Below are 26,017 nucleotides of genomic sequence, written 5' to 3' on the forward strand. Positions count from 1 at the left end.
GTTTCTCACGAGGTACTTTGTCAAAAGCTTTCTGAAAATCTAGATACATTACATCAACTGGCTCACCTTTATCCACATGTTTATTCACGCCTTCAAAGAAATAAAGCAAATTGGTGAGGCAAGACCTCCCTTGGCTGAATCTATGCTGACTCTATAAACCATGCTTGTGTCTATATTTTCTGTATTTTTATTCTTTCTAATGGTTTCCACTATTTTGCCCAGCACTGAAGTCAGGCTTATCTGTCTGTAATTTCCCGAATCACCCCTGGAACCCTTTTTAAAAATCGGCGTCACATTGACCACCCTCCAGTCTTCAGATACTAAAGATGATTTTAATAGGAGGTTACAGATCACTAGCAGCAGATCAGCAATTTCATGTTTGAGTTCTTTCAATACCCTGGGGTGTATACCATCTGGTCCAGGTGATTTATCACTCTTTAACGTGTCAATTTGGCTCAGTACATCTTCCAAGTTTACCAAGGTTTCTTTTAGTTCCTCTATATTGTCACCCCTGAAAACTATTTCCGGTATAGGTAGATCTCTTACATCTTCTTCTGCAAAGACCAAAGCAAAGAATTCAATCTCTCCGCTATGGCCTTGTCCTCCCTAAGGGCTCCTTTCTGATCCAATGGTCCCCCACAGGCTTCCTGCTTCTGATATGCCTGAAAAAGTGTTACTATGAGTTTTCATCTCCACGGCAGATATTTACGCAATCTTAAGAGATTAATTTTCAAAATTGCTATGACTTCAAATAGTACTAGCCTCCCCACTTTGAACCTCTACTACCAAAGATAGAATAAAACTCCCAACACAAAAAAATATGCTTCTACTAAAATTCCCTTTAATTATGATAGCCCAACCACTCAAACTTTTTCTTCCCTCCTTTCACAATTAAGTAATGAACTTTGTTACTGTCAGGCCTATGCACTTGTGGTTGGTGTCCTACCTGAAAGGTAGAACTGCACTGAAAATTGGGGCTTCACAACAAACACACAACACCCCCACCCCCAAAATGTAAATTTTTGTGTCACTTCAGTAATAGCTACTGGATCTCCCTCCACTAACAAGCACTCTGTGAAGTAAAACAAAACCCTAGATACTCAATCTATACAGCAATCTTACCATAACAAGGTCCCTGTGTTCCTTTATTCCCTGGTCACTGATAGGGCCTAAAAATCCTAGCCTTCTAGCTGAAATGTTCCATTCCCTTTGGGATCACCATGGGAGATTTGAAAGGGGGGGGACCACCTTGTTGGGTCTTTAAAGGGCTATGTTCCTCGGTGGCAGGGCATTCAAATGCAGCTCTGCTTCCATGTTCATCATGCATGAAGAGGAGAAAGAAAGCAGCTACAAGTCAGGCCACATCTTCTTCCTCTGCTGCCTGAAACCTATTGATTTGAACAGCATGATTCAAATAAGCAGTCAGGCCTGAGCAGCTGAGAAGGATGTGGCCTAATTTGCATCCACTTTCCTCCTCCTCTTGCCTCAATCAGCATGGAGGAAAGAGGATAGAGAAGGGATTGGGGAGTTGGCAAACAAAAGGTCAGGACCCGCAATAGCACAATAAACTCCCAGAGACATATCTGTGGACCACAAAAGGGAGGGGGGATGTGTAAACAAAGAGAACCAGTACTTGTGTTTGGTAAGACAAGAGTGCATGGAAGATGGGGGTGGGTGAACATGTATCTGGGATTGGAGCAAAAAAAGGAGAAAGGAAATAAAGAAGATAGGGTGGCTAACGGAAAAAGATAAGGACAGGGGATGGGGAGAGAAAAGGATGTTAAGGGGGAAACACATCCCTTCTCTTCTTTCCAGATATCCCCTTAAGATCTTAAACTTCCATCCCTCCCCTTGCATGTATCCCTAGGATCGCCAAATACCTTCTGTCCCCTCTGTATTAATTGAAGGTCACAGAACCCCCTTCTATATTATCAGGATGTTCCCTCCTCTTCTTCTACACTCCTATTGTCAATCCTGCTTCTATCTCATTCCTGATCTTCCCTCCTTTATATACCTTCCTTCTGCCTCTGCTCCACTACAATAATTGAACATGACCACCATTAAACTCTCAAAAGAACAATTTTCAGATACAAAGCAAGTTTGGGAAAACTATTTTTATTATTCACAATAAAAGTTTACATTATTTATTTTAAAAAATGTATAAAAACATGCCACATAACTGACACATTCAGAACTGTACTACATATTCTTAACTTGCAACAGAATCTACTGCAGTCTGCTGCAGGAAATTGGTGGTCTATGACTAATACCAAGGCCTCAAACATCAACAACCTACCTATGAAAAGGCAACTAGAGCACTTCAGCTCTAAAATTATTTTTGTACTTTAGATACCATGGGAAAAATGACCTGTGCAGGTACCACTCCAATACAAAACAGTGAGGTAGATCCAAGGAGGATATCAATGGGTCTTTATTGGAAAACAGCTAAAAGACGACCCGACACAGCTGAGTTTCGGCACAATAGGCCAGCCTCATGGGTGTAGGTGAATCTCTGATGTTGTGACAGGAGTGCTAAACTGCGAGATTGTTGTGAATGTTCTGGCTGTAAAATCCTTGTAATATCCTCAGTGGGACAGGAGCGCTGAAAGCAGTAGCTGTCCAATCGGCTTTTTGATATCTTCCTTGGATCTACCTTACCATTTTGTTTTGTCGCTCACGTTCACGTGAGGTCTGCTCCTCCTTTTCGCTTGTCTTGGTACCGCCCCAATGCCACTACCATGGGGAAAGCAATCTGCACTGTGCAGCAAGGACAAACCAATGTTCCTGGGTGGACTCTTTGGGCTATGTTGGGCCTTTCTCTGCCATCATTTACTGTGTTACTATAGAAGGTACTATAAACACTATTACCTCACATACTGGAAAAACAAGAAGCTGGACTGCTTATAGACCCCTACACAGAAACTATATTTTAATAACTCATCTCTTTGTAAAGGATGTTACAGGCTATGAATGTTTATCGAATTTATGCAGATAACATAAATTCTCTTTTGAGACGAGATCCCATTTGGTGAAGCTATTGTGAACCTGCAGTCAGTTTTATGACAGCAACTTGGTTAAATGAAAAATAAATTGCTGTGGAATATTTCAAAAACAGAAGTAATGATGATAGGTCAAGCCATAGATCAGCAAATTCCTGCTAAAATTAATTTTATGGATCATATTCTATTGTGCAGCAGGCTTGTAGTCTAGGGGTCTGGTTGTATACCAATCATTCATTTAAATCTCAAATTGAGGTTCGGTTAAAATTCATATTTCAAATTGCATCTACTCAGTAAACTGAAGTATTTTGAAGGATGACTTTCGCACTGTTATTCAAAGTCCAGTACTATTAGATTGGATTGTTGTAATGCATTATATTTTGGGTTGCTTCTTCCTTTTATCAAGTCTTTGTAAACCATTCAGATACTGCTGCCATATTTATCACAGGTTGTCATCGCTGACATCATATCACCATTTCTTAAATAGCTGCACTGGTTTCTTGTTCAGGAGAGGATTATAAAATTATTTTTTTTAATACATCAAGCATTAAGACAGGACTCTGCCTTTTATTTGCAATCTGTATTACATATTTACCAACAAAGGGGATTTTTAGTAAGGTGCACTAACGTTTCTACTCATGCTAAATGCTGAAATGCCCATTATACTCCTATGAGCGCCTCAGCGTTTAGCACCAGCCAATTTCCAGTATGAGCAAAAATACTAGCACACTTCATAATAGTTCCCCCAAGTCAAGCTTTGAGATCTGAAGGGAAATGTCTTCTTTCTGTTCCTTTATGAAGGAGGTTCATTTTGAGGACTCTAGAAGCATATTTTTTCCACTGCTGGTCCCACTGCAATTGTGATTACAGATAAAGTACAATTTAAAAAGTTAATGAAAACTATTTTCTTGAGTATTACGAATAGTGATATCCTAATGCTGAGGTATGATAAAGAAGGTCCTGACTTCTTTAAAAGGTATTTTTATTGATTATAGGTCTATTCTATCAATATTTATATTTTGTCTTTATTTTAAAGATTATGCATGGTTATACTGTTCTCCACCTTGGCTCAGGCAGATTATAAATTAATAAACCATAATCCAACTGTATACACTAATCAGAATTCCACATCTCAGCCATACATATAGAACAGACAAATCATCACCAATTGGCAACAAATTAGGGGGTCCTTTTACAAAGGTGTGCTAGTGTTTTTTGCGTGCGCTAAATGGTAGATATGCCAATATATTCCTATGAGTGTGTTTAGCATGCACTAAAAATGCTAGTGCACCTTTGTAAAAGAGCCCCTAGAAATAGAAATATAGACAAAAGCTGCCAACTCAAAGAAGCCAGGCTACATGAAGTGGAATACTGAAGCAATAGTAATGAATTTAATCCTGTACTGTGCAGAATACATTGATATAAAAGAAACGTTTTCAAAGTTAATATATTTAATCAAACTGAAAACAAAATTTTCTTCTTCTACTCTTTGTCTCCTGGACATTTAATTTTTTATTGCACTAGGGCTTTTCCATTTATCCCTTGCAGTAGGATGCAGTAACATTTACAACATGGATTCAGTAGATGTGCCAAACAATTAAAGGGGCTCAATATCACCAACAAAACAGCTCCCACTGCCTGAAAAAACGAGTGGGGCTCATTGGCCCGACCACCATATTCCTGCACTAGCAATACAACCAAGAGCACCTTGTGGGTCCAACCTAATGCCTCTTACTCCAGTGAAAAAAAAAGAGAGGGGCTTGGCAGCCTAATTCCCACCCCCAATGGTGACAGTGAGACTCTGTGACCCCCCCAACAAAATACCTGCTGCCCCCACAAACCACCTATATGTCTCTTCCCTACACCTCTTTCCCCCTATAAACTGTAACCAACATCTTCTTGCTCCCTCTCTTGGCGCTTGTGCTTCCCTTCACTTGTCTCATCATTTCATCTATCTTTCCCTCCTGTTGCCATACCTGATCCCACATCCCCCTCTGTTCTCATCACCTCTTCCTTTTTGTGCCCTGAACTTCCCTCACTCTGCCCAGTACTCCCTTCTTTCCATCCTGCCCCAACTCTAACCCCATCTTTCTTCTACTCTTACTACCCTAAACTCGGTACCTTCTTTTGTCCAAGTTCTTCTCTAATCTTTCTAAGACCCAATCCTACCCCACACTCACTCTTTATGCTCCACTGCCCAACCCTTCTCTTTCTCCCACCTTAGGACAGAAAAGACATTGGAACTAATAGGTCCATTCTTCTCCTAAGATCCATGACAATAACAATGAACCTCTCTTCCTGCAATGGTCTGGAGCTGCTGTGGCAGCACCAGGTTTGTGTATTACACCAGAGTAGTGGATGAGTAGGGCGGAAGACTGAGGAAAATACTGCCTTCAGCTGCTCTCAGGGAACTGATTGCCTAGGGTTGCCAACTGTTTGAATGGCAAAACACCACCAACAATTTGCCCTTTACAAACCTATCACCCTCCCCCATGTTTAGCACCTTCCCCGTGTCCCTAGCCGTATCCTCTGTTCAGGTTTAGCATCCCCTTCTGTGTTCTATATCCCTACCCCAATATTCAGTATCACCAGTGTCCCTGTCTCTCCTCTCTACTCTGTCCAGCATCTCCCTTCTGTGTCCATATCCTCCAAGGTTCAAATTTGTCCCTATCCTCTATCCGTGTCCTGCTTTACCTGTGTCCATATGCGTGTTTCCTTCCCTACTGTTGGACCTTCTTTTCTGTTCTGTCCTATCACTAATTGGCTTTCTTTTCATGCTTTTTAGTCTGTAAACTGCTTTGTGCATTTATTCATTAGGCAATACAGTAAATACTCATATACAAACGTATGTACTCTCCCGTGTCCAGAATTGTTCCTGTGTCGCCCATCTCCTCCATGTCCAGCACTGACTCTGTGACCCAGTTGCTATTATCCCCCATGCCCAGCATCTCCCAATCTCTCTCCTTAAGTTTCTCTCCTCTCTGCCCCTACCTCCCAATATGGTTCAATATTTTTCCTATCCCCCTCCCTATCCAGTATGTCTCTCCTCTCCCCTTTCCAGCATCTTTCCCTCCCTCTTTGGTATATAGCCCCCTCTCCTCCCCACATCCTTTATGTTATGGCATTCTTTCAATTTTTCCCTTTCCTGTCCCCTCCATCCTCCACAGTCCAGTCTCTTTCTCTCTATTACTCTCCTTGTGATCAGGCATCTCCTTTGCCTTCACTCACCCACTGGTAAAGTATCTTTCCCTCCAACCTCCATGCTGTCCTTCAAACCTGCCTTTGTTGACAGTGATTAACAAACATTGCCTCTGGCAAACCCCAGGGTCTTCCTCCTTCTGCATCCCACCCACCTGAAAACTGGAAGTTGTGTCAAAGGGGAGGCTTCGGTGCTGGATCAGCAGGGCGAGGAGCAATTAAGCCCAGCATCCTGTCTCCCACTGTGGCCAGTCCAAGTCACATAGACTCATCAGATCCCAAAAAAGTAGATCTATTTCCCATAGTTAATTTCCAGGAATGAACAATGACTTTCCCAAGTCAACCTGGCTAATAATTTATGGACTCTCCCTCCATGAAGTTGTCTAATCTTCTTTTAAACTCTATATTGGTCATCCTGACCACATCCTCCTGCAAAAAATTCCACAGCTTAATTGCTCCTTCGAGAAAACCTTTGTACAATTTGTTTTCAGTCTGCTGGTCATTAGTTTTTCATGGAGTATCCTCTTGTTTTGTGTTTGACAGGTTAAACAATTATTCCCTAAAATGTAATAAATTTATATTATATCCCCGAAAACCAAGCTACTTACCTGTAACAAGTGTTAGCCATGGGCAGCAGGATAGAGATGGGGAAGCAGTAGAAATAGAGGTCAAGAATTTTAAAAAAATTTAATTCCAACTACCTTAATAGTAACTGTGGCGCTTGCACCAGACAAGCAGTGGTTGATGTCCATGTACTTTAAGAACAAAGATAAAACATTTCTTGGCCAGAAAATTCAAATGTTTCCTGATATCTCCAGAGAAACACAAAACGTCGCAAATTATTTCTTCTAATGAAACCAGCAGTAGTTCAGCTGGGAGCAACATTTTACTTGCGATACCCATGCAAGTGTGTGGTGCGGTAACAATCAACAAGTATATATTTTTGATCCGGCTCAGTTAACTGCATTTCTTGCCTCAAGGCAAAATAGGGGCTCTTAAACATCTTTCCCTTTAAATTGGATTAAACACTGTTTAATGCTAACCTGTTATTTATAGCTCTAACTTTAGAAACTAACCTTAAACATATTCCATTTCTAAACATCTTGTTCTCAATATTTGGACTTGAGCAAGAAATTTCATTTTGTTTTATCCTGATTATTATCTCTTTAAATAAGCATTGAAATGTATTGCTTTTCAAACAAGCATGTGCTTGATTATAATATTGTAAAATCTTATAAAGAAAAAAAAGAATTTAAAAAAATTAAAAAATATGTATATTTTATTATTATTATTTTTTTTTTACAAAAAGGGTGGTGTATAACTTGAATGCCCTCCAACGGGAAGTTGTGAAGACAAAAACAGTGACAGGGATCAAGAATGTGTGGGATAAAAACATAAGATCATTATACAGAGAAAGGATGGAATCCAATTAAAACAAAACAAATGACCTCAGAGCTGGAGTGAGTTTTGATAACAGCTTTAGAGGTTGGGAAGTAAGTCTGGGTCCTGTAAATGGCAAAAACAGATTAGGATCAAGGCTGGAATGCACTTTGATGGCAACTCTAGTAATTTAGATGCAGGACCCGTGCTGGGCAGAGTGGAAGAGTGGCCTAATGGTTAGTGCAGTAGGTTGCAGATCTGCGGAACCAGGTTCGATTCCCACTGCTGCCTAACAGTCAGCAGTGGGTTGAGATCCTAGGGAACTGGGTTAAATTCCCTCTGCAACTTTGTGTGACCCTGAACAAGTCACTTAGCCCTCCATTGCCCCAGGTACAATATATACTAATTAGATTGTAAGCCCATTAGGGACAATACTAGAACCTGTATAGAAAATTGTATTTGTTAACCGCTGTATGCCTAAGTGAAGGCCTCAGCAGCATATAAAATGTGCTAAATACAGTTTACACCCCAAAACTGTCAGGAACAAACAGATTAAGTATCCCAGTGTTTAATCATGAAGAGGAACCAGTGCAGAGTGCCAGATTCAACTCTGGCCACCTTGTTGGGCAGACTAGATGGACTGTACAGGTCTTTATCGGCCGACATTTACTATGTTGCTATATAAGTCTTCACAATATAGGTAATGTCACTGATGGAGCCCAGCATAGGAAATGCTACTCTAGCTTAGAGTTCTAGATTCTTTTGAAAAAAGGCTCACCACAGATGTGTGCTGTTTCCTGACTGCCACTGTCACACAAGACTTCAGTCTATTCTCAAAGCTTAACACAGAATACACAGGAAAGTAGGAGGCTATGTGAGGACTTGTATCCTGTCATCTACGGACAACATGGGACAGTGTCCTCGACAGAAAAAAAGGGAAATAACACAACAAATGGCATTGCAACAGGCAAACATCAATCCAGTGTTTTTAGTGGCAACAAGCCTATTCAGTGTTTTTTTTTTTTTTTTTTTAAGTATGGGTATGGGTCATGGGCAGGCTGACCCATACCCATACTTAAGAAATGAGCCTATGGGCACTGGGCTTGGATTCTAATCCCCAAAGAGATTTTGGAGAACTGACTGGCCAAACCAACTGTTGAATTGGGAATCCTGTTCTGTAGAGTACTGAGACATGAATATACGAACAGATGTCCATATTGCAGCTCTGTGAATCTCTTCCACGGAGGCTATTCTCAATGTGATATGGGCCCTGAAGAATCACACTTGTCTGGCCATAATGGATATGTACACTTTCTAGCTGGCTAGCAGTCTACATTCGCTGATGGCAGTCCCCATCCTGCTAGGGTCAAAAGAAACAAAATACTTGAACTTTCTAAAGGCTTTACTCTGCTTCAGATAGGCCAAGGCTTTCTTGCAATCCAGACTGCAGTGCACTTTCATCTTTATGGGGGCAGGAGGCCTGGGAAAGCATACTGGCAGGATTGAATGTTTTAAGATGGAATTCTGACATCACTTTGGAAAGGAACTTCAGATGAGTATGTAGGACCACTCTCATAAAATGTTTATATAAGGTGGATCACTTACTAGAACCTAGCACTCACTAACTCTATGAGCTGAAGTGACTGTCACTAACTTCCAGGTCAATCAAGTACTTCAGAAGAAAGGTGTTGTGGCTCGAAAGGATCTTTTGTTTGCTAGGTTAATACAACGTTGAAGTCCCATTATACATTGGGATGCTCAAACCTGGGTTAATCTCTGAGCATCAACATCCATTACAGACGCTTTTGATGGTCCAAGCAACCTATAATATACTTGATACAGTATGTCTTTTCCACACTCCTTTCCTTCGGTTGAGTTCTTCGGCTTTCTCCCTAGGGAGCATGTCAGCGAACTTTGCAACACTATGCACAAATTCTCACAAGTGCATGACAATGAAAAGCTGGTAAGAGCCATGCGGGAAGTGAGTATAGCATTCTAAAAAAAAACATTATTCTCCCTAAAGAGTCTAATCTCAGAGCTTTTCTCTTAGGGGGCACCAAGGCATGAGTCTTGGAACTCTTGGCCCTTTAGAAAGTAGATCCGACCACCGTGGAATCAAAAATTTAGTTAAATCATTCTCTTTTGGATAATTTATACTGGTTGAGAGTAGAATCTCATAGTCAATTCAAAATGGCTTGTCAAATTTATAAATGGTTTATGGTATGAATTTGGTTATGGTAGGCAATTTAATATCATCTCTAGGTTTAAGAGGATAGCTGAGTTCAAAAAATTTGACTCTTGATATTCCTTCTATAAGGAAAATTAAATTGAAATTTGCCTGGGAACATTCTTTTGTATTTCAAGGTCCAAAAATATGGAATAGTTTACAGGTGTTCATATGATTGACATCTAATTATTGTCTTTTTCATAAAATCTTATCAATTCTCCTTGTATATTTTACCTTTTCAGGAATTAACCGAGATGCAACCTCTATATCCTACCTGAATGGGATATTTATTCTGTTGTAAACTGCTTTGAAGATTTTGATAGAAGCTGTATAAAGATACAGAATAGAACAGTATTGATTCTCCAATCTGGGAACCTTCTATGCATCACTGACCTTCATATTGGGAAGAGGGTCACCCACATCCTTCAGGATTCTGTGAACAGGCACTACCATAGCTTCTGGGGAGGGGTGGGGAGTTATAGTTGAGAAATTGAAAGATAGCCAATGTTTCTGCCTTGGGCTCTTCCACCAACTAACTTAAATGGAATGGTATGAGCCATTTACCTCACAAAATCAATGAATAGAGCTCCTCTGGTAGGGATTTTCTTTTCTCACAGGTAGGAAGGGATATAATGGTAAATCAGGTGAGTTATCTTCAGAGAAAGAACTCTGCCTCAGTAAGAATCCCAGGAGTGCTAAGAATCTGACCACAAAATGTACTCCATAGGAGTAGTCTGGATCTCTGCCTGTCTCAACCTACTGAAGGAGTCAGGCCTTCAGCATGGGCAATGAGACACCCAGGATCTCCAATGTGCTAATTAAGCTTCCTAGACTGAAAATGTACACTACTGTGGTAGACCTCAATCTCAAGAACCTTTCAGATCTTGGTGCAAGTCTCATATGCAAGAAGTGCACGGGTCTTGAGTATTAGCTGGATGTCTTTCTGCCTCGACAGTGGAAGCCACATATCACTATGAGATGCATTCCATCTTTTCCTTGAACTTTTTCATGAGCTGCTCCTCAAAGGCTACCATTGACAAAGGTGTGAGGAGAGTAATATAGCTACAGTCTCCTGAGGCACTTGGGGAATATTGGAAACAGTGTCACAGGTCCTTGGAGGCTGGATCATCCTTTCCAATGACATAGAAGACTAATGGTCCTCACATTAGGGGTGCTCTGAGAAAAGTGTTGACCCCAATCCCTTACTGTTCTTGGCATCATGTTCCAACAAGGTCTGACATTGAGGTGCACTGGCCTCCATCTGGCTTCCAGCATGGTGCTGATGAACAAATCTTTCCTTTTCTTTGGGCAGGAATTAGATAATGATCAGTCCTGATGGCTTTACTGATGCTTCATATTGAGGATGATAGAGAATCTCAACACTGAATCAACCCCAGCATCTACGGCAGGTCCAAGACCTATGGAGACAGACGCTTCTGATGCTAAAGTCAATGGACCAAACTTCTCTGTGCCAAAAAGTAGCCTAGTTTAAAAAAACTTTGATTATACTGCCCTTCACAGGCACATCAGAGCTCTGTACAATCATTAATTAAAACAGCAGTAAATTTTTTCTATCACAATTCTCTCTCTTGGACATCTGTGAACACAATTTACAACGAGAGGGATCATGGTTGGGCCCCAAGCATTGCAGGCACCAATTATGGGTATCCATAATGGATATGATCCTGTTGCACAAGGTGCACTTTTTGAAGCCACTGGGGGGCTTTCTTTCAAGACATATCATCTGGAAAAATAGCCATAGCAAAATTAAATGATTCAATGAAAATGAGGCCCTGGTTGGGTGTAAGACAAATGCCTACACTGAGCATAATGCAAAAAATAAAAGGAAATTTAAAACAAAAAAATCTTAATTTACTCTAATGGGAAAATACTGCATGACAGCGACAGACTTGAAAGAAAAAACCATAGCAACTCACAAGAAAACACCATGGAAAAATGACATGAGCGTCAGAGACATGCTTCTGTCTGCCTCTGTGGAAAAGAGACTGAAAAGATTCTGCACAACAGCAGATAGGAAATAGTTCATATGTACAAACTAGTGTTGCTTGTATTGGACTTCGTCGGCAACATCACCTATGTTCTGAGTACTTCCTATCCTACTTGTCCTCAAAGAACTGGAAGTATTCAACTTGCAGATGCACTAAAAAACAATAATGGTAGTGGGGTTTGGAGCCCCCTCTCAAATTTCTGCCCTGAGCCCCAGCCATGTTCAGCACCAGCTCTGGCAGATGTATATTCTACTCACTAAATAGAAAATAAATTTTTTTTCTACTTTTATTTTCTGGCTGTTTTTTCTCTTCATGTTGGTCCCAGTCTCTGCTTTCCATTTTCCTCTGTCCTCTCAACTCTGTCAGGGCCTCCTGTTTGTTTGATTTTCTTTCCATATCCATCTCTCCTCAGTGTCCTATCCCTATCCCCCCCCCCCCCCCCCCCCCCCCCCCGTGCCCAGAATCTCTCCCTATATCCTTTTCATGTCCTGTTTCAACTTTTCCCCTTTTTCTGCCCTTCCTGGTCCAGCATCTCTCTCTCCTCTCCACATCCTGTGTCCAGCATCTTATCCTCTTGCCTCTTCGGTCAGTGATTCACCAACCCCTCTCTAGATCCTCCTCCCCATCTCAAAACTCCTGCATTCACCACTGCAAGTGTAAGCACTAAAATGAGATGGAATGGACTGTGGAGCCTTGTGCTCAAGTCAAGTGCTCTGTACGGCTCTGCTGGCCCCACCCCCACAGCAGCAGTAAGTATGCATTAAAAGGGGTGGTGATCAGCAGAGCGTTACCGAGCACTTGAGCACAAGGCTTCACAGATTGTTCAATTTTGGATGCTGACCCTTGCAGTGATGAATGCATGAGTTTTGAGGTAAGGGAACCAGAGAGGGGAGGGACTATGGGGTATTGCTGGATCCCCAGCAGGGAGTGACAAGAAGAGCACCATGGAAGGCACTACCCATTCGTGTGTTTTCAGTGCCAGCTCCACTGGCTGAGGCAGATGTTTGGAAGTAGCAGCAGCAGCAATGGCAGCGGCAGTAAGAGGTGGAAGGTGGTGATGGAATCTAGGAGTTATTGGCAGTTGGCATAAATCTACCACCTACATTAGGTGGTTTTCTGTCCTGCTGGCCACAAGCCTCCTCCCTTCCAAAACTGGCTGGTTGGCAACCCTATGCAGCATCTCTCCCTTTTCTTCTCTCCCATCCTATTCCTCACGACCAGCAGCTCTCCCTCGTTTGTCCCCACACCTCCTTCCATGGCCCAAAATATCTCCCTCTTTTATCCTCCCTCCTGTGTCCCCCCCACCAGGTCAAGAATCTCTCCCCTCATGCTCTGTAGTTCGCAGTCCTGCATCTCTCTTTCCTTTCCCTCCCTCCTGGGGTCAGCATTAGAGGGCGCAAACAGGGTAATGCCCTATAGAATGTGGGCATAAGGGGTCCCAAGCCTGCCTAAATCTTAAGGACAGCCTATATGTGGGCTTTAGGGCCCCATTTTAAAATTTCCGCCCTAAGCCACAGCATGTTTACACTGACCATATCTCCTTGCCCCCCCCCCCCCCCCCCCACCGGATCCAGCATCTCTCCCCTCTCTCCAAAGGTCTGGTATCCCCCCCATCTTCCCAATTTCCACCCTATCTGCAGATTCAGCACCTCTCCCTCTTACTCACTATGTGGTCCTTCAAATCTTTTCAATCAGCAGCAAAAATGATATACTGCTCTGACCAGCCTCAGGGTCTTCCTTCTTACACATTCTGTCCATACAGAAACAGAAAGTTGAGTTAGGATGTGGCAGAGGAAGGTCCTGAAGCTGGCCAAAGGCAGCTTGTGTTAATCACTGCTGTCACCAATAAATGCAGGTTTGAAGGACCACGGGAAAGGGAGGGAAGTAAGAAAGAAAGAAAAGATGGGGAGATGTGCTGGACTCAAGGGCTGGGGGAAGGAAGGGTGGAAGAGAGATACCACTGCAAAGTGTCATAGCAGGGCTGGGGATTCAATGAATCTCTTGAAGGCCCTGACTGTACGCCACTTTTGCCAAGGATCCTTTTGGAATGAAGACTGGTGTTAAGCACTTAAATATATGCAATTCCCATTCATTAAAAAAATGCAAGCTTGCTTAACTTACCTTTTACAGCCAAATACATTCATAACTCAAAGCTTAAAGAGGCAAAGGATACGGTCCACTTAACGCACCTACAACTAGTGGCAACAACTGAACAAAAAATTCCTGACTGGCTTTGAAAAGAGAAACCTCATGATAATGTATGCTAAATTTCTCCCCCTCCTCTCTCCTTCCCACTACCCTTGACAAAGCCCTTTCAACTCTACTCCCTCCCTTTCCCTCTCAGCCATCTCACTTTTCTTCCAGACCTGAAAGGGTGTTTAAAACACCTCATACCTTCATTCCTTCTTCAGCTGTCTCATGCCTCTTCCACTATCACCGTAAACTACCCATGTACTCATTTTATTCTTTCGTGCAGCTCTGCTGCTACATATTTTGGCATCTTCCTTTAGGCCTAAATCAAGGCTGAAGATAACACAGCTTACTCCTCCCTCTGAACCCCAGCTGAAACTGCTACCTTCTCCCCATTGAGCTCTGCCCACCAGCCATGAAAAAACTTTTGCACTAGGCACTGAATTTTCAGAACTCTGCCTTTGATGTTACCAATGATACCTGGTAAAACTTATAAAGACTGCAAACCTCAAAGATGGCACCATCTTGACAAACAGGCAGGAATAACTTAACGGATGGACTGAACATTACAAAGATCTCTACTCAGAAGATGTCATTATGTGACTGCCTTGGCTGCCATTTCACAGCTTCCGATGATGCAGCAGCTGAACCAAATATCAGTTCTTGAAGATGTAGAGACAGCTGATGTAGCAATTTCATCTGAAAAAGCAGCAGGCAATGATCACGTATCTCTTGAGTTCCTAAAAGAAGGGTCAAAATGTTTATCATCAAAATCTATGCATTATGTTGCTGGATGGGTACAAGGTCACATACCCAAATATTTGAAACATATAACTACCCTATGTAAAAATAATGAGAACATAGTAAATCTCAATTATCACCACAGGATCTTTCTGCTTAGTGTGGTCAACAATGTGCTGAAAGATCCCACTGAAAGGACTTTACTGAGAGAATTTACAAGAGTTAGTGTGGGAGCACAGCCAGATGCTCTACAAATGATGTGTCATTCACACTGCTTGCTGGGGGGGAAAAAAGGGTTATCGTACAAAGGCCTTTAAACTCAGTTAGCAGAAATGGCATCTATGAGATTCTACTGAAAACTGATTGCTCATAAAAAATACTCTAACCCCTTAAAAGGGTTCATGAAGAAATGAAAGCAATAATTTAATATGAAAATGAAACATCTCAGTTTAATACTAATGCTGGTATTAAAGTAAAGCGATCTCTTAAAAAGCCAAAACTGATGGGCAATAAGTTCACTTTTAGAAATAATTTCAATTTGGCATTTCTACTTCATTTTTGCAGGGAAATTTCACGTCCAAAGTACATTAAACATTTGAAGCCAACAAACCCATCTTCACTTTTCTAAATTTGGCATACTAATTTACTGAGGATTGATGGCAGCTTGTTTAACATCAAACGATTCCAGACCAAAAGGACTATCACCCAGCTTACTATTCAGAACCTGCATTTATCTGAAAATGAACTAAATTAAAGATGGTGATCAATACAAAGAAAACAGTTCTTTCTAAGGATGAGCTGTTGTTTGAAATGAATGTCGTTTACCAATAACAGTACGCATTTAGGGCCTCTTTTACAAAGCTTAGCTAGCGATTCCTGCGCAGTAAATGAGAGGAAGCCCATTTAATTCCTATGGGCTTCCTCTCATTTGCCACATGGAAATCGCCAGTGCAGCTTTGCAAGAGGCCCTTAGTTTTGATAGAAAACTTGAAGCCAAAAATCAAGAAAGCCTCTTATTTTTGGAAAACTTATTTCACATGTCTGGAACAACTACTAGCACTGGGCTTTCACATACTGAAAATTTTCTGATATCACCTGGAACCAATGGATCACTAAGAAGATCTTAGAGGGATCCAGCTAAAGGCCAGAACAGATAATGCTGAACGCTGGTAGGCCTCTGCTGGTTGAAATACATTGTATATGACACACATATCTGAAGGCTGTTTATTATGGCCAACTTAACTACTGTCCATGACAAATACCAAAATCAAAGCGCTCTGATACAATGACAAGGTCAAGGTCAGGCATGTTCAAAAAATTGTGTGCCCACTGATAAATGGAACAACCTAGCCAACAACCATTCATTTTGGATAAGACAGGTCAAAGCCGGTGCTGCTATTTCAGAGAATCAATCAGAGGGTTCAGGCCAAGGACTGCAAAAGCAAACCAAGTAGCAAAGTATGTTTGATATTTAATCTAAAACGTCTGTAGCCATTGGTGGAAGATTTGCAGCTTGTAGAGGGCTCTTTTCCCATACCAGTGCTAAATATCCTTGAATGACTTTGCAATGTTTTTCTTTTTATCTATCATTAGATAGCCAAGTATTTTGGATTCTGTACTACATTATATATTTAAAACCTCAGTTTTAAAATATTTGTAAACATGTAAAATGAATGTAACAGATTTAAAAGAGAAGACATGCAAATTGTTTAGTTTTATATTTTTCTAAACCTGCTGTGGTGGGTCTGGGAAAAGAATTGTATTATGTAATTTAAGTTTACATGTCTTTTTGTGGCAAACCCACAATATGACATTATGAGCCTTTTAACATAAATGCAACAAAACCAATTAAATAAACCATCCTACGCTGTAACAAATATCCAGGACTTACCCTGGCCCAATAAGAAGCTGGAAACACGTTACCTCACAAACCGAATCATCAAAACACATACTTCCTCCCAAAACGCCCTCTATTATTATCATTATGAAATAGAAAGTAATAATATAAGTTCCTATTAGTCCAATCTCCTCCCTATTCTTCATTAGAGGCAGCAGCAAAATTGCTCACAAACCAAATGATTGTCATCATAATACACTCCCACTCCAATCTCCTGGGAAATAATAGTAGCTAAGCATGTAACGAGGAGCACCACTGGTGTTTGAAGATATAGGTTAAATGGTTAAATCTAGCTTCTACTGTAATACTGATTTCAGGACTTGGAAAGAAAATCATGGATGGGTATTGTTGGGGGGGAAAAAGACTGTTTTTTGAAAGAAATGTTTTTTTCTTATTGAAAGATATAGACAGTCATGACAAAATATAACTAGGAGATGGACGGTCTACTCCCAGAATGAAACTACATCAAACCACATAACAAAAAATGTGTCTCAGAAGACAACTGTGTTAAAGATGAATATTTTGCTAAGTACATATATAAAACACACTTTAGATTTTAATTATATTTAAAATGTAATTTCATTATTTTAAATTACAGATAAGAAACTACAGTGGCTAAGTACAAGTTAATTAGTAAATACATTTTCTAATATTTTACAAAAATTAAACTGAAACATTTCAATTGTTATACTTTTAAAATTGTATTTACAGTTAGTAGGTACTTTCTAGGCAGAAAAGTATAGCAAGCAAATTACTGAACAGATTGTGTTCAACTATAAATATTTTATAGGATCAACCAATAAGTATGCATATTTAAAAATTTTCAAATGGAAAAATGTATTCAAATTAAGAGTTTTCTGTCTGGTGATTTAAATCATTTAAATCAACTTACCCTGTGAATTTCGTAAGAATGTTACTTTTCATTGCTTATCTAGTCAAATGCACCTTATCAAAGTGTATATTTTATCACGCACAATAACCACGTAAACACTTTCTTCACAAATTAAAGCAAAACAGCTTATGTAAACAATTTTAACAAAAATAAGTTTACCTATAATTGCTCTCTAATTGGAGCTCAGTAGATCCTGTGATTACATTATGACCATCAGAACATCTAGAAAAGCTTTCACATAGATAGCCAGATGAAGACTAAAATGGTCTGTTCAATTTGCCTAGTTGAGAATCCTCCACTTTGATAAAGTCCCATATGCAACCCAACCTAACTGCCCCTCTGCTATGTCTTTCACCTGGCCTCTCTCAACTCTTTCTCTCCACTGCCCTCTGATTTTGTCCCAAGCAGTGGTGTCACTATATTTTAAGTCATTAGTTGATAGCACCTTTAGCAGCGTAAAACAAAAATCATCATATATATTACATTACAATCAGAAAACAGACTTAGATCATACCATAAAAAACATTACCCAGAAAAGCTCTATGAAGAAAGTCATATCTTTAAAATGTTACTGTACACAAGACATTCACTGCAACAGTTAACTTCTAAAAGGTAATGAATTCCAGATGATGAAGACTAAGAAAATTGCCTCTCCAACTTTGCTTTTCACCAGACCAGTAATTAGGCCAGATCCCCTTCTGTACTGTATTTAACCAAGCTTAGTTAGTAAGGAGGTGGTTAGAAGTCTTTCCAAACTCACTCAAGTTGGGGTTTCAACCATGGTCCTTCCATGCAAGTCACAACAGCCTTTTTGGAAGCCTAATGCTGCTGTACCACTGCTATTTAGTACTGTTACCGCCACTCCATGCAAGTTACTTTAGTACTCATATGCAGCAGGAACTGCTATTGTTTTTAGTGAATGGCATATCTAGGGATGGAAAAATATTTACAAAGAATGATATGAAGCAGACTTTTTCCTCCCCCTCCTAAATTTGCCTTAAAAAAAATGCTGTCCTTGCTAATTAGATTGGTTTTATTTTGCTTTTAATTTTTTTTACATTATAATTGCTTTTTCCTCTTTGCTTTATTTCCTTTGTCCCTCCCCTTCTCCATTTCACCATTTTCCTCCTTCCACCAGACATTTATTTTTAACCTTCCCCTAGGATCTTTTCTTCTTTGCCCCCTTCCTGGGGCAATAGTATAGGGCCTAGCAATAGGGACATTGTTGGGCTGGGGTATCTCACTTAAATCTTGGCCCCCTGGTGGAGATATAAGCTTTTCAGCCCAGGTCCTGACACTTGCTGCAATTTTTCCATTTGGACTTAGTGGTATGTGCCAGACACTGAATTTTATTCACTTCAGTTATTTCTCCGCCTGAAAAAAAAAGGGTGGGGGAGGGAAATTCCAACAGGGAAAGCAAGTGGATTAAGAGGTAGATGCACTAAACGTTTTTCATCGTTAAATGAGCCCTCAGGGAAGAATTTCCGATCCTTTCCATGCACTAAAGCCTATTTTTCGACGGTAGTAGCAGCTAACGAAAACGGAATGGAGATGAGCAATTAGTGTGAAAACCCCATTGAAACGACATGCACTAACCTTTTCCGATTGCCTTTACGCAGGAAAAAGGCAGGAAAACTAACGAGAGGTCTGGACCTCTCGTTAGGACAGCTCCGTGGCAGGAAAAAGTGTTAAGTGAAAAAATAAACAAACTTTGAGCCAATCCCAGCGCATTAGCAGAGCTAAAAGCGCTGTGATTGGTCCAAGGGATGTCAGAAAACACATAAAAAAATAAAAAAAGGATCGGGAGGGGGCAAGGGCGCTCATCAGGAGCGTCCTGTACGGACGGCCTTGCCCCCCCCCCGCTGCTCCCCACTTTCCGCCGCTCCCCCCACCCCGAAAAAGCAAACTTCTAGAAGCCCCTGCCCCCCTCCCTTCCTCACTACTCTCAGCTCCGCCTCCCGACATCCTCCGTTGCAGCGAGACGCGCTGTGATTGGACAAAAACACGTTGCACCTGTATTGTTTTGCTTTTAATGAAGCTTATAGAAAACGTGTCATAACCACGTTCATATAGCACGTGCATAACATACGCACTTAATTTACGTGCAGCAGTTATGGCAGCCAGAGGAAGAAAGCCTAACTTTGCAGATATGGATGTCCTCTGGCTCGCTCAACTTTTCATAATAAATGAAAAGCGTCTTTTCCCCCACGCAGGGAGAAGGAGGAATATTGGGCGGATGGACAAGGGCTGGGAGACTCTACAACGCCTCTTTAATAAGCGTTCCTCCTTTCCCAGATCTGTAAGTTGGCAGTATATAGGGCTCTACGCACAGTGTCGTACCAAGGGGGTGGGGGCGGTCATCCTATTCACAGAGGGTGTCCGTTCATGGGGGGCCGGGGGGGCACACCCTATGAACACCAGTCATTACATATAACAGATTTTTGCATGTGCATGAAAAAACAAAGGTGGTCCAGTTACTGACATCGACAGTGCATGCCTATATTGCCTATATTTGATTAACGGCAAATGCTGTGAAATCACGGTTTACAACATCAGACGTCTTACCCACCTTTTTAAAAAAAAAAATACAACGTTGCACAAAGGGAGGAGAAAAGCGCGAAACACGAAGAAAAACGAAGCAGGGCAGTCGCCTAAGCTGCAGCGACGTGATTCCTACACGCTGTGGATGCACGCTCTGGACGCATGTTAATGACGTCAAGATGGGTCGCATATTATCCACGTCGATACCGTGTGCTTTACGAATGTGCAACAGCGCATGCGTTTTCTGCTCCGCTACGAAACTGTCATGCATCCGACTTTTGAATTACGAATCGGAGTTTGCAGGTGGGGTTTCTTGGTGCATTCTTCGTATTTTTGAAATCGGTAAGTACTTTAACGATTTAGATTTTTTTACGTTTGGTTGCTGCATCTGCCTCTAAATGACTTCACTGAGATATAATTACCAAATAACCACAAGTAATTTGTCTCTCTCTGGTAGCAAGCAAACTCAAACAGATGTCACAGGATAGGTACGGCTCATATTCAAATAAAAAAGGTGGAAAAAAAGGAGCATTGCCTCCAATAAACAGAGATAATTTTTTGCTGATTTGCTAACATGTAATACAGAATAGGATGACAACCCTGGAAAACAAAAACATGCCATGAGGAAGGTGAGAGTAGTGTTTAATCTACAGTTTCTTGCAAAAGTCTTCATACTTCCTTGCATATCTGTCATCATCTACTGTCTAAAAAAACTACAATCCAAAATGAATTAACATAGGAGTTGTTTCACTAATCTACACAACATACTCTACAACTTTCAACATGAAAAAACAATTCAAGCAATTAAGAATAAGCAACTAATAAATCTTTATTGCATAAATCTTCACACTTTCATGCAATAAAAATGGTATTCCTCATTACCAGAACTCTTGGCCTTTTGGTGACAAAAGGAATATGATTAACTGGTTGGACTTTCTGAAGGTCCAAGTCTGCTCCAGAGAGAAGGCAACAGCTCTCCTGCATCAAGAGAAGTATGGATTCTCTTTTAAAATGACATGTTAGGGATGATTTAGAAGAGTAAATCTCTAATTAAAATAGAGATCTACACCACCTTATAAGATGGTGCTCCACCAATTCCTGCTTATGATAAAATTTAATGTACCATTAATACCTCACTAAGGCCTGAAGCGTAATGTTTCTGCAGGATGCAGAGGCCCCACCTTAAAGACAACATTCCATTCATGTGTGCCTGAAGAGATATCATCAGGCTGAATGGATGTTTAAATTGTTAGCTCCATGGGCTCCCTTTCATTTTTATGTGAGCCTACACTCCTATTTGTGTGCCTGAAATAAACTAATATCTGCTTATTGCCTGAAAGTTCCAGTAGAGTTGTGCAATATGACAGCAAAGAAAAGAGCACTTGACTTAAAGGAGTGTCCTGCTCCAGGGAACAGCCAAGCTCAGCACAAAGCCTTCAACATAGTAGCAATGGCTGTCACGAGGTCTACTATGGATGGCAGAAGATAGAGATAAAGAGCCATTTGGTGATTGGCAACTGCAATACACATTCATAGAGCTACAAAAGTAGTTCAAGGATATCAAGAACAATTTAACAGCTGTCCGTACAGAGATTGTTAAGCGAGTGACTAGATGAGGTATTGGAACACAGTGCAGGAATAAAGGGCACCACAATTCCCAGTCTCTAACATTACCTGGTCTAACGGTTAAGCCTTCTCTTCCCCCCTCCTCCCCTCAGATCTGGCATCTTTCCTTCCCTGCTTCAGTCCAGTGTTTCACCTCTTCTCTCTCCACCCCGTCTGATCTATTTCTCCCCTCTTCCGCACAATGCTCCCCGCAGGTCTGGCATCACTCCTTCTCTCCCTACCCCCACCCCCCAAATCCTGTAAACTCTGTGCAAGTTGCTGGCAGCAGCAGCAGCTTAAAGACAGGCTGCCTACCCCAGGCCCTGGGTCTTCCCTCTGTCATATTTCACCCACAGGAAATTGCATCAGAGGCAGAACAACACGGCAGGGGAAAGATCCAGGGCTTGTCCCAAGGCAGTCCATCTTCAGGAGGCTGCTACTAGCAACACACATACAATTTATAAGATTGCAGGGATGGGAAGAGAGTAGGAGTGATGTTGGACCCATGGGGAGAGAGAGACAGAGAGACTGGACTGAAGGAGGGAGGGAACTATGCTGGATCGGGGGCGGCACTGATGCAATCTGGCTCAAGGCGCCACAATCCCTCAAGCCGGTCCTGCTTGAAACAGACTAGAGCTTGCTGAAACGGGACAGTGGCTTCATGAAGCAGAGATATATGCAGAGAAGCAGGCTGAGCTAATTTCTGACCTTCAAAAGCAAATGGAGACTGTGCGATGGTAGCCCAAAAAATTGTGGGCGCTCTTTTGTCAATAAATAATGGCAGCCAAGAAATTTCTATAATCAAGTGATCAATGGGCTCTCTCAGTCTTGAGGACCAAGATCTAACTTGCCAAAGGATGTAATTGCTTTATTCCACAGTTATAAAGAAAAGACTTCTAAAGGCCACAGCAATGGTATCTATAAAATAATGAGTGGAGTGGAACGGGTAGACCTGAATCGCTTGTTTACTCTTTCCAAAAATGCTAGTACTAGGGGGCAAGCAATGAAACTGCAAAGTAGTAAATTTGAAACAAATCTAAGAAAATAGTTCTTCACTCAACGTGTAGTTAAATTCTGGAATTTGTTGCCAGAGAATGTGGTAAAAGCAGTTAGCTTAGCAGGATTTAAAAAGGTTTGGATACTTCCTAAAAGAAAAGTCCATAAGCCATTATTAAGATAGACTTGGGGAAAATCCACTGCTTATTTCTAGGATAAGCATCATAAAATGTATTGTACTGTTTTGGGATCCTGCCAGGTACTTGTAACCTAGTTGGGCCACTGTTGGAAACAGGATGCTGGGCTTGATGGACCTTCAGTCTGTCTAAGTATGGCAGCACTTATGTTCACTTACGTAGGATATACTGCAGGACCTCTCCCCATCACCTTGCTTAAGCGCTGCAACTTTAAAGACATTAAAGCTATACTTCATGGAGAGACAGCTGAGATACTGTTGGATACATCCATTTAACATGGTCTTTACTGTTAGCAGTTAAACCTACCAAATGTATTCTAAGGATGAATCAAGTAGCGCTATTAAGGCTGTGGGGCTTGCATGCCTAAACTTCTTTCCGTTAAAAAAAATGGGAAGGAAGACTCTAGCATCAATCCGTAAATGAAGATGTTGGAGCAAAATGAGAGTGAAAAAGCAGGCAGAATATATCCTGTAACTCTTGGACTATGGTTTAACAGATAGAGACACTGGGGGAAGAGGGGTTTAAGCGAAAGGGATGATAGACATTGTAGTATACATGAGAGGGTATAGATACTGAGGTTTGTTTGGGGGTGGCAGAATATGAGGATGGGTTGTTCATAATATTATGTGCAATGGAAAATGGTGTGCTGGGGGCAGGGGGTTACTTCTTGGGGATGGTTTAAGAATTTGGCAGGTACTGGATTGGCAGGGACACTGTAGGTGGAAAGACAGAGATAATAGGGCCAGGATTAGTGAAGAAGGGACTAGGAGTTCTGAGAGAAGTGTAAGTCTGGGAACTACATACTTGACTAATGTCTGTATTATGTTTTCTTTTTTTCAGATTGATTTTTCATGACTTTGAATAACTTAAAAGTTGTCTCGATCAATACCAAGGGCTAAACTTGCCCTCTCAAAGGCAAACTCTGATAAAGGAGACTATGTGTCTTTTTGCCTCCTTTTGATTGGTTCAGCAGGCTCATTTTTTTAAACGACTTAAGAATGTTACGATCTTCAAAACTTCCACTATATATCTTTGCATCTAATCAATAGTTAGGGGGAAAAAGCATAGGGTGGGGGGAAATCGGAATTTTTGTTTTCTAAGGATTTTCAGCCTACTTTACTAGATCAGGTTAGGGATCCAGGTGGAAGATTTCTTGCAGTGAGATATCCTGTCCTCAGTTAGACTTAAAATAATAGTGATCCTGGGGCTAGGGGAGAGGCAGATTATAGAGGGTGATTTCAATATTACTTTGATGACAGTCCTTGATATTTGAGCTAAGAAGAGTACCCTAGCCCAGACAAAGATTCATTTAAGCATTTGATAAAATTGCTTGGGGTGTTTTGATGTCTGGAGATTCCTATATTCACCTACTAGGGACTGCACTTACACATAACTTCTACTTTCACATCAATTAATGTCTCAATGGATTTTTCCCTCTGTCCAGTGGCCCAAAGGCTGGGACAGACGTGGATTGACTACTCTCCAATATGGGTAAAATGGAGACATGTTCAAGAAACTTTGGAGGCTTAATGAAGGTCTGCTGGACAGCAAGGTGGTCACGAAGGAGATTGAACAGGCCATATGAAAATACTCTGAATCGAACACAAGGGGAGGTGCACTCTAATATTTTATGGGATAGCTTTAAAGCCAATTCGGTAGGCACAAGAGGCTTCAGAAAGCCCAAGCCCAGCAATCAGCCCAATAGAGAAAACTCACAACAATCGTCAAATGACAGCCTGCTACTCTGTGTGGACACTGCAAGATGACAAAGTACACTTTGACTTTTGTAAAGTCAAGCAGGTTGGGTAGTAGATTGCTGGCTCAGTAGCTTAGAAATCACAAAGCATGCAATCAAAATTATCCATCTAAAAAGCGAGTCAAAAGCACTCATCACCAATGCTAATGATACAACAGCCAGTTTTGTTCACTATTATCAGAAGTTGTGCTCAAGGGGGAAGTTTGATCGCCACTATGAAGCATTAAGTCAAGTAAATTCCTAGGTCTTGATAGACTTAGTTCCAAATTTAAACAAGTGCTGGCTCAATTACTGACCCTCTTTTTTTTTTTTTTTGGGGGGGGGGGGGGGGGGAGCTAGCTGGCATGCCAGATGGGGCAAGCATTACAGTGATCATAAGGAGGATATACACACACATAGCTTTTTCCACCTGACATCTTTTTTTGAATCTTAACGTAAAGATCCAGGCAAAAATTCTAGCCATATGAAACCACCACTTTTATTGGAGAGGTGATACATGAAGAGTAACTGGACTTTCTCCAAGGAAAACTGGCATGGGACCAAGTATGCAGATTTCTGAACTTGTTTAAATGGACCTTGTTCAAAAGAATTCCCTTAGTTTTGTTAGTGATCAATACTGAAAAAGCTTTTGATTCTGTGAGGAGATCTTTATGAAAGCCACCCTGTGAAATGTAGGCTTTGGTCCAAATTTTAAGCTGGATAGATGTTCTCTTTACTCCAAACCTAGAGCAAGACAGGAGTGTTCCCTTTTGTTGCTGTTTTTTGTGCTAGTGGCTGAGCCACTGGCAAGAATAAGAGTGACTACAGAACTAAGGGGAAGTGTGATGGGTGGTAGGGAAGGAGAAATTAGGTCTTACCTGATTATTTTCTTTCCATTAGTCCTTCCCACTATTCTAGAACCTGTGGGATACCTGTATCCACTGAGTTCGATTCCCGCTTCAGGCACAGGCAGCTCCTTGTGACTCTGGGCAAGTCACTTAACCCTCCATTGCCCCATGTAAGCTGCATTGAGCCTGCCATGAGTGGGAAAGCGCGGGGTACAAATGTAACAAAAAAAACCCCAGCAGGTGGAAACAGATAACTGAAAACTGAGTTGCGACATCTCTCACTTGGCATCCAGTCCAGCTCCTCAGTATTTACGTAGACAACCAGTAAGAATAAACTCAAAATAAACAGAATCACCTTAAACAACTCACCAACCTAACACTAAACAGATGAGCAAACATGTGAAGACATCTTTCATCTCTGGACAACTTGTAGAGAACAAGAGATATGCAGGAAAGCACCATGCAAGGTGACAGTCATTATTTGACCCATTACTTCACTCTGGCTAATCATCTCAGAAATATCGGGTGGGCCTCTGGAATAATGGGAAGGACTGATGGAAAG

General features: G+C 41.2%; 1 protein-coding gene across 2 annotated transcripts in view; it reads right to left on the bottom strand.

Annotated features, from left to right (window-relative positions):
- Nucleotides 1–2,150: 2,150 nt before the first annotated feature.
- Nucleotides 2,151–26,017, bottom strand: part of LOC115468568 (NEDD4-binding protein 2-like 2) — a 169,153-nt gene continuing 145,286 nt past the window's right edge. The window contains exons 7-8 of one of the 2 annotated variants that reach the window (XR_003941889.1): nt 14,511–14,743; nt 2,151–3,851 (exon numbers count right to left, since the gene is read on the bottom strand). Coding sequence is in view for 1 of the 2 variants with exons in the window: in XM_030200369.1 (XP_030056229.1) it covers nt 14,725–14,743 (19 nt within the window). In the remaining variant the exon portion in view is untranslated. Of the gene's footprint in view, nt 3,852–13,437; nt 14,744–26,017 lie in introns of those variants that run through there. The other variant, XM_030200369.1, reaches the window with a different exon arrangement.

The sequence above is a fragment of the Microcaecilia unicolor genome, chromosome 4, assembly GCF_901765095.1.
Source record: "Microcaecilia unicolor chromosome 4, aMicUni1.1, whole genome shotgun sequence".
NCBI lineage: Eukaryota > Metazoa > Chordata > Amphibia > Gymnophiona > Siphonopidae > Microcaecilia > Microcaecilia unicolor.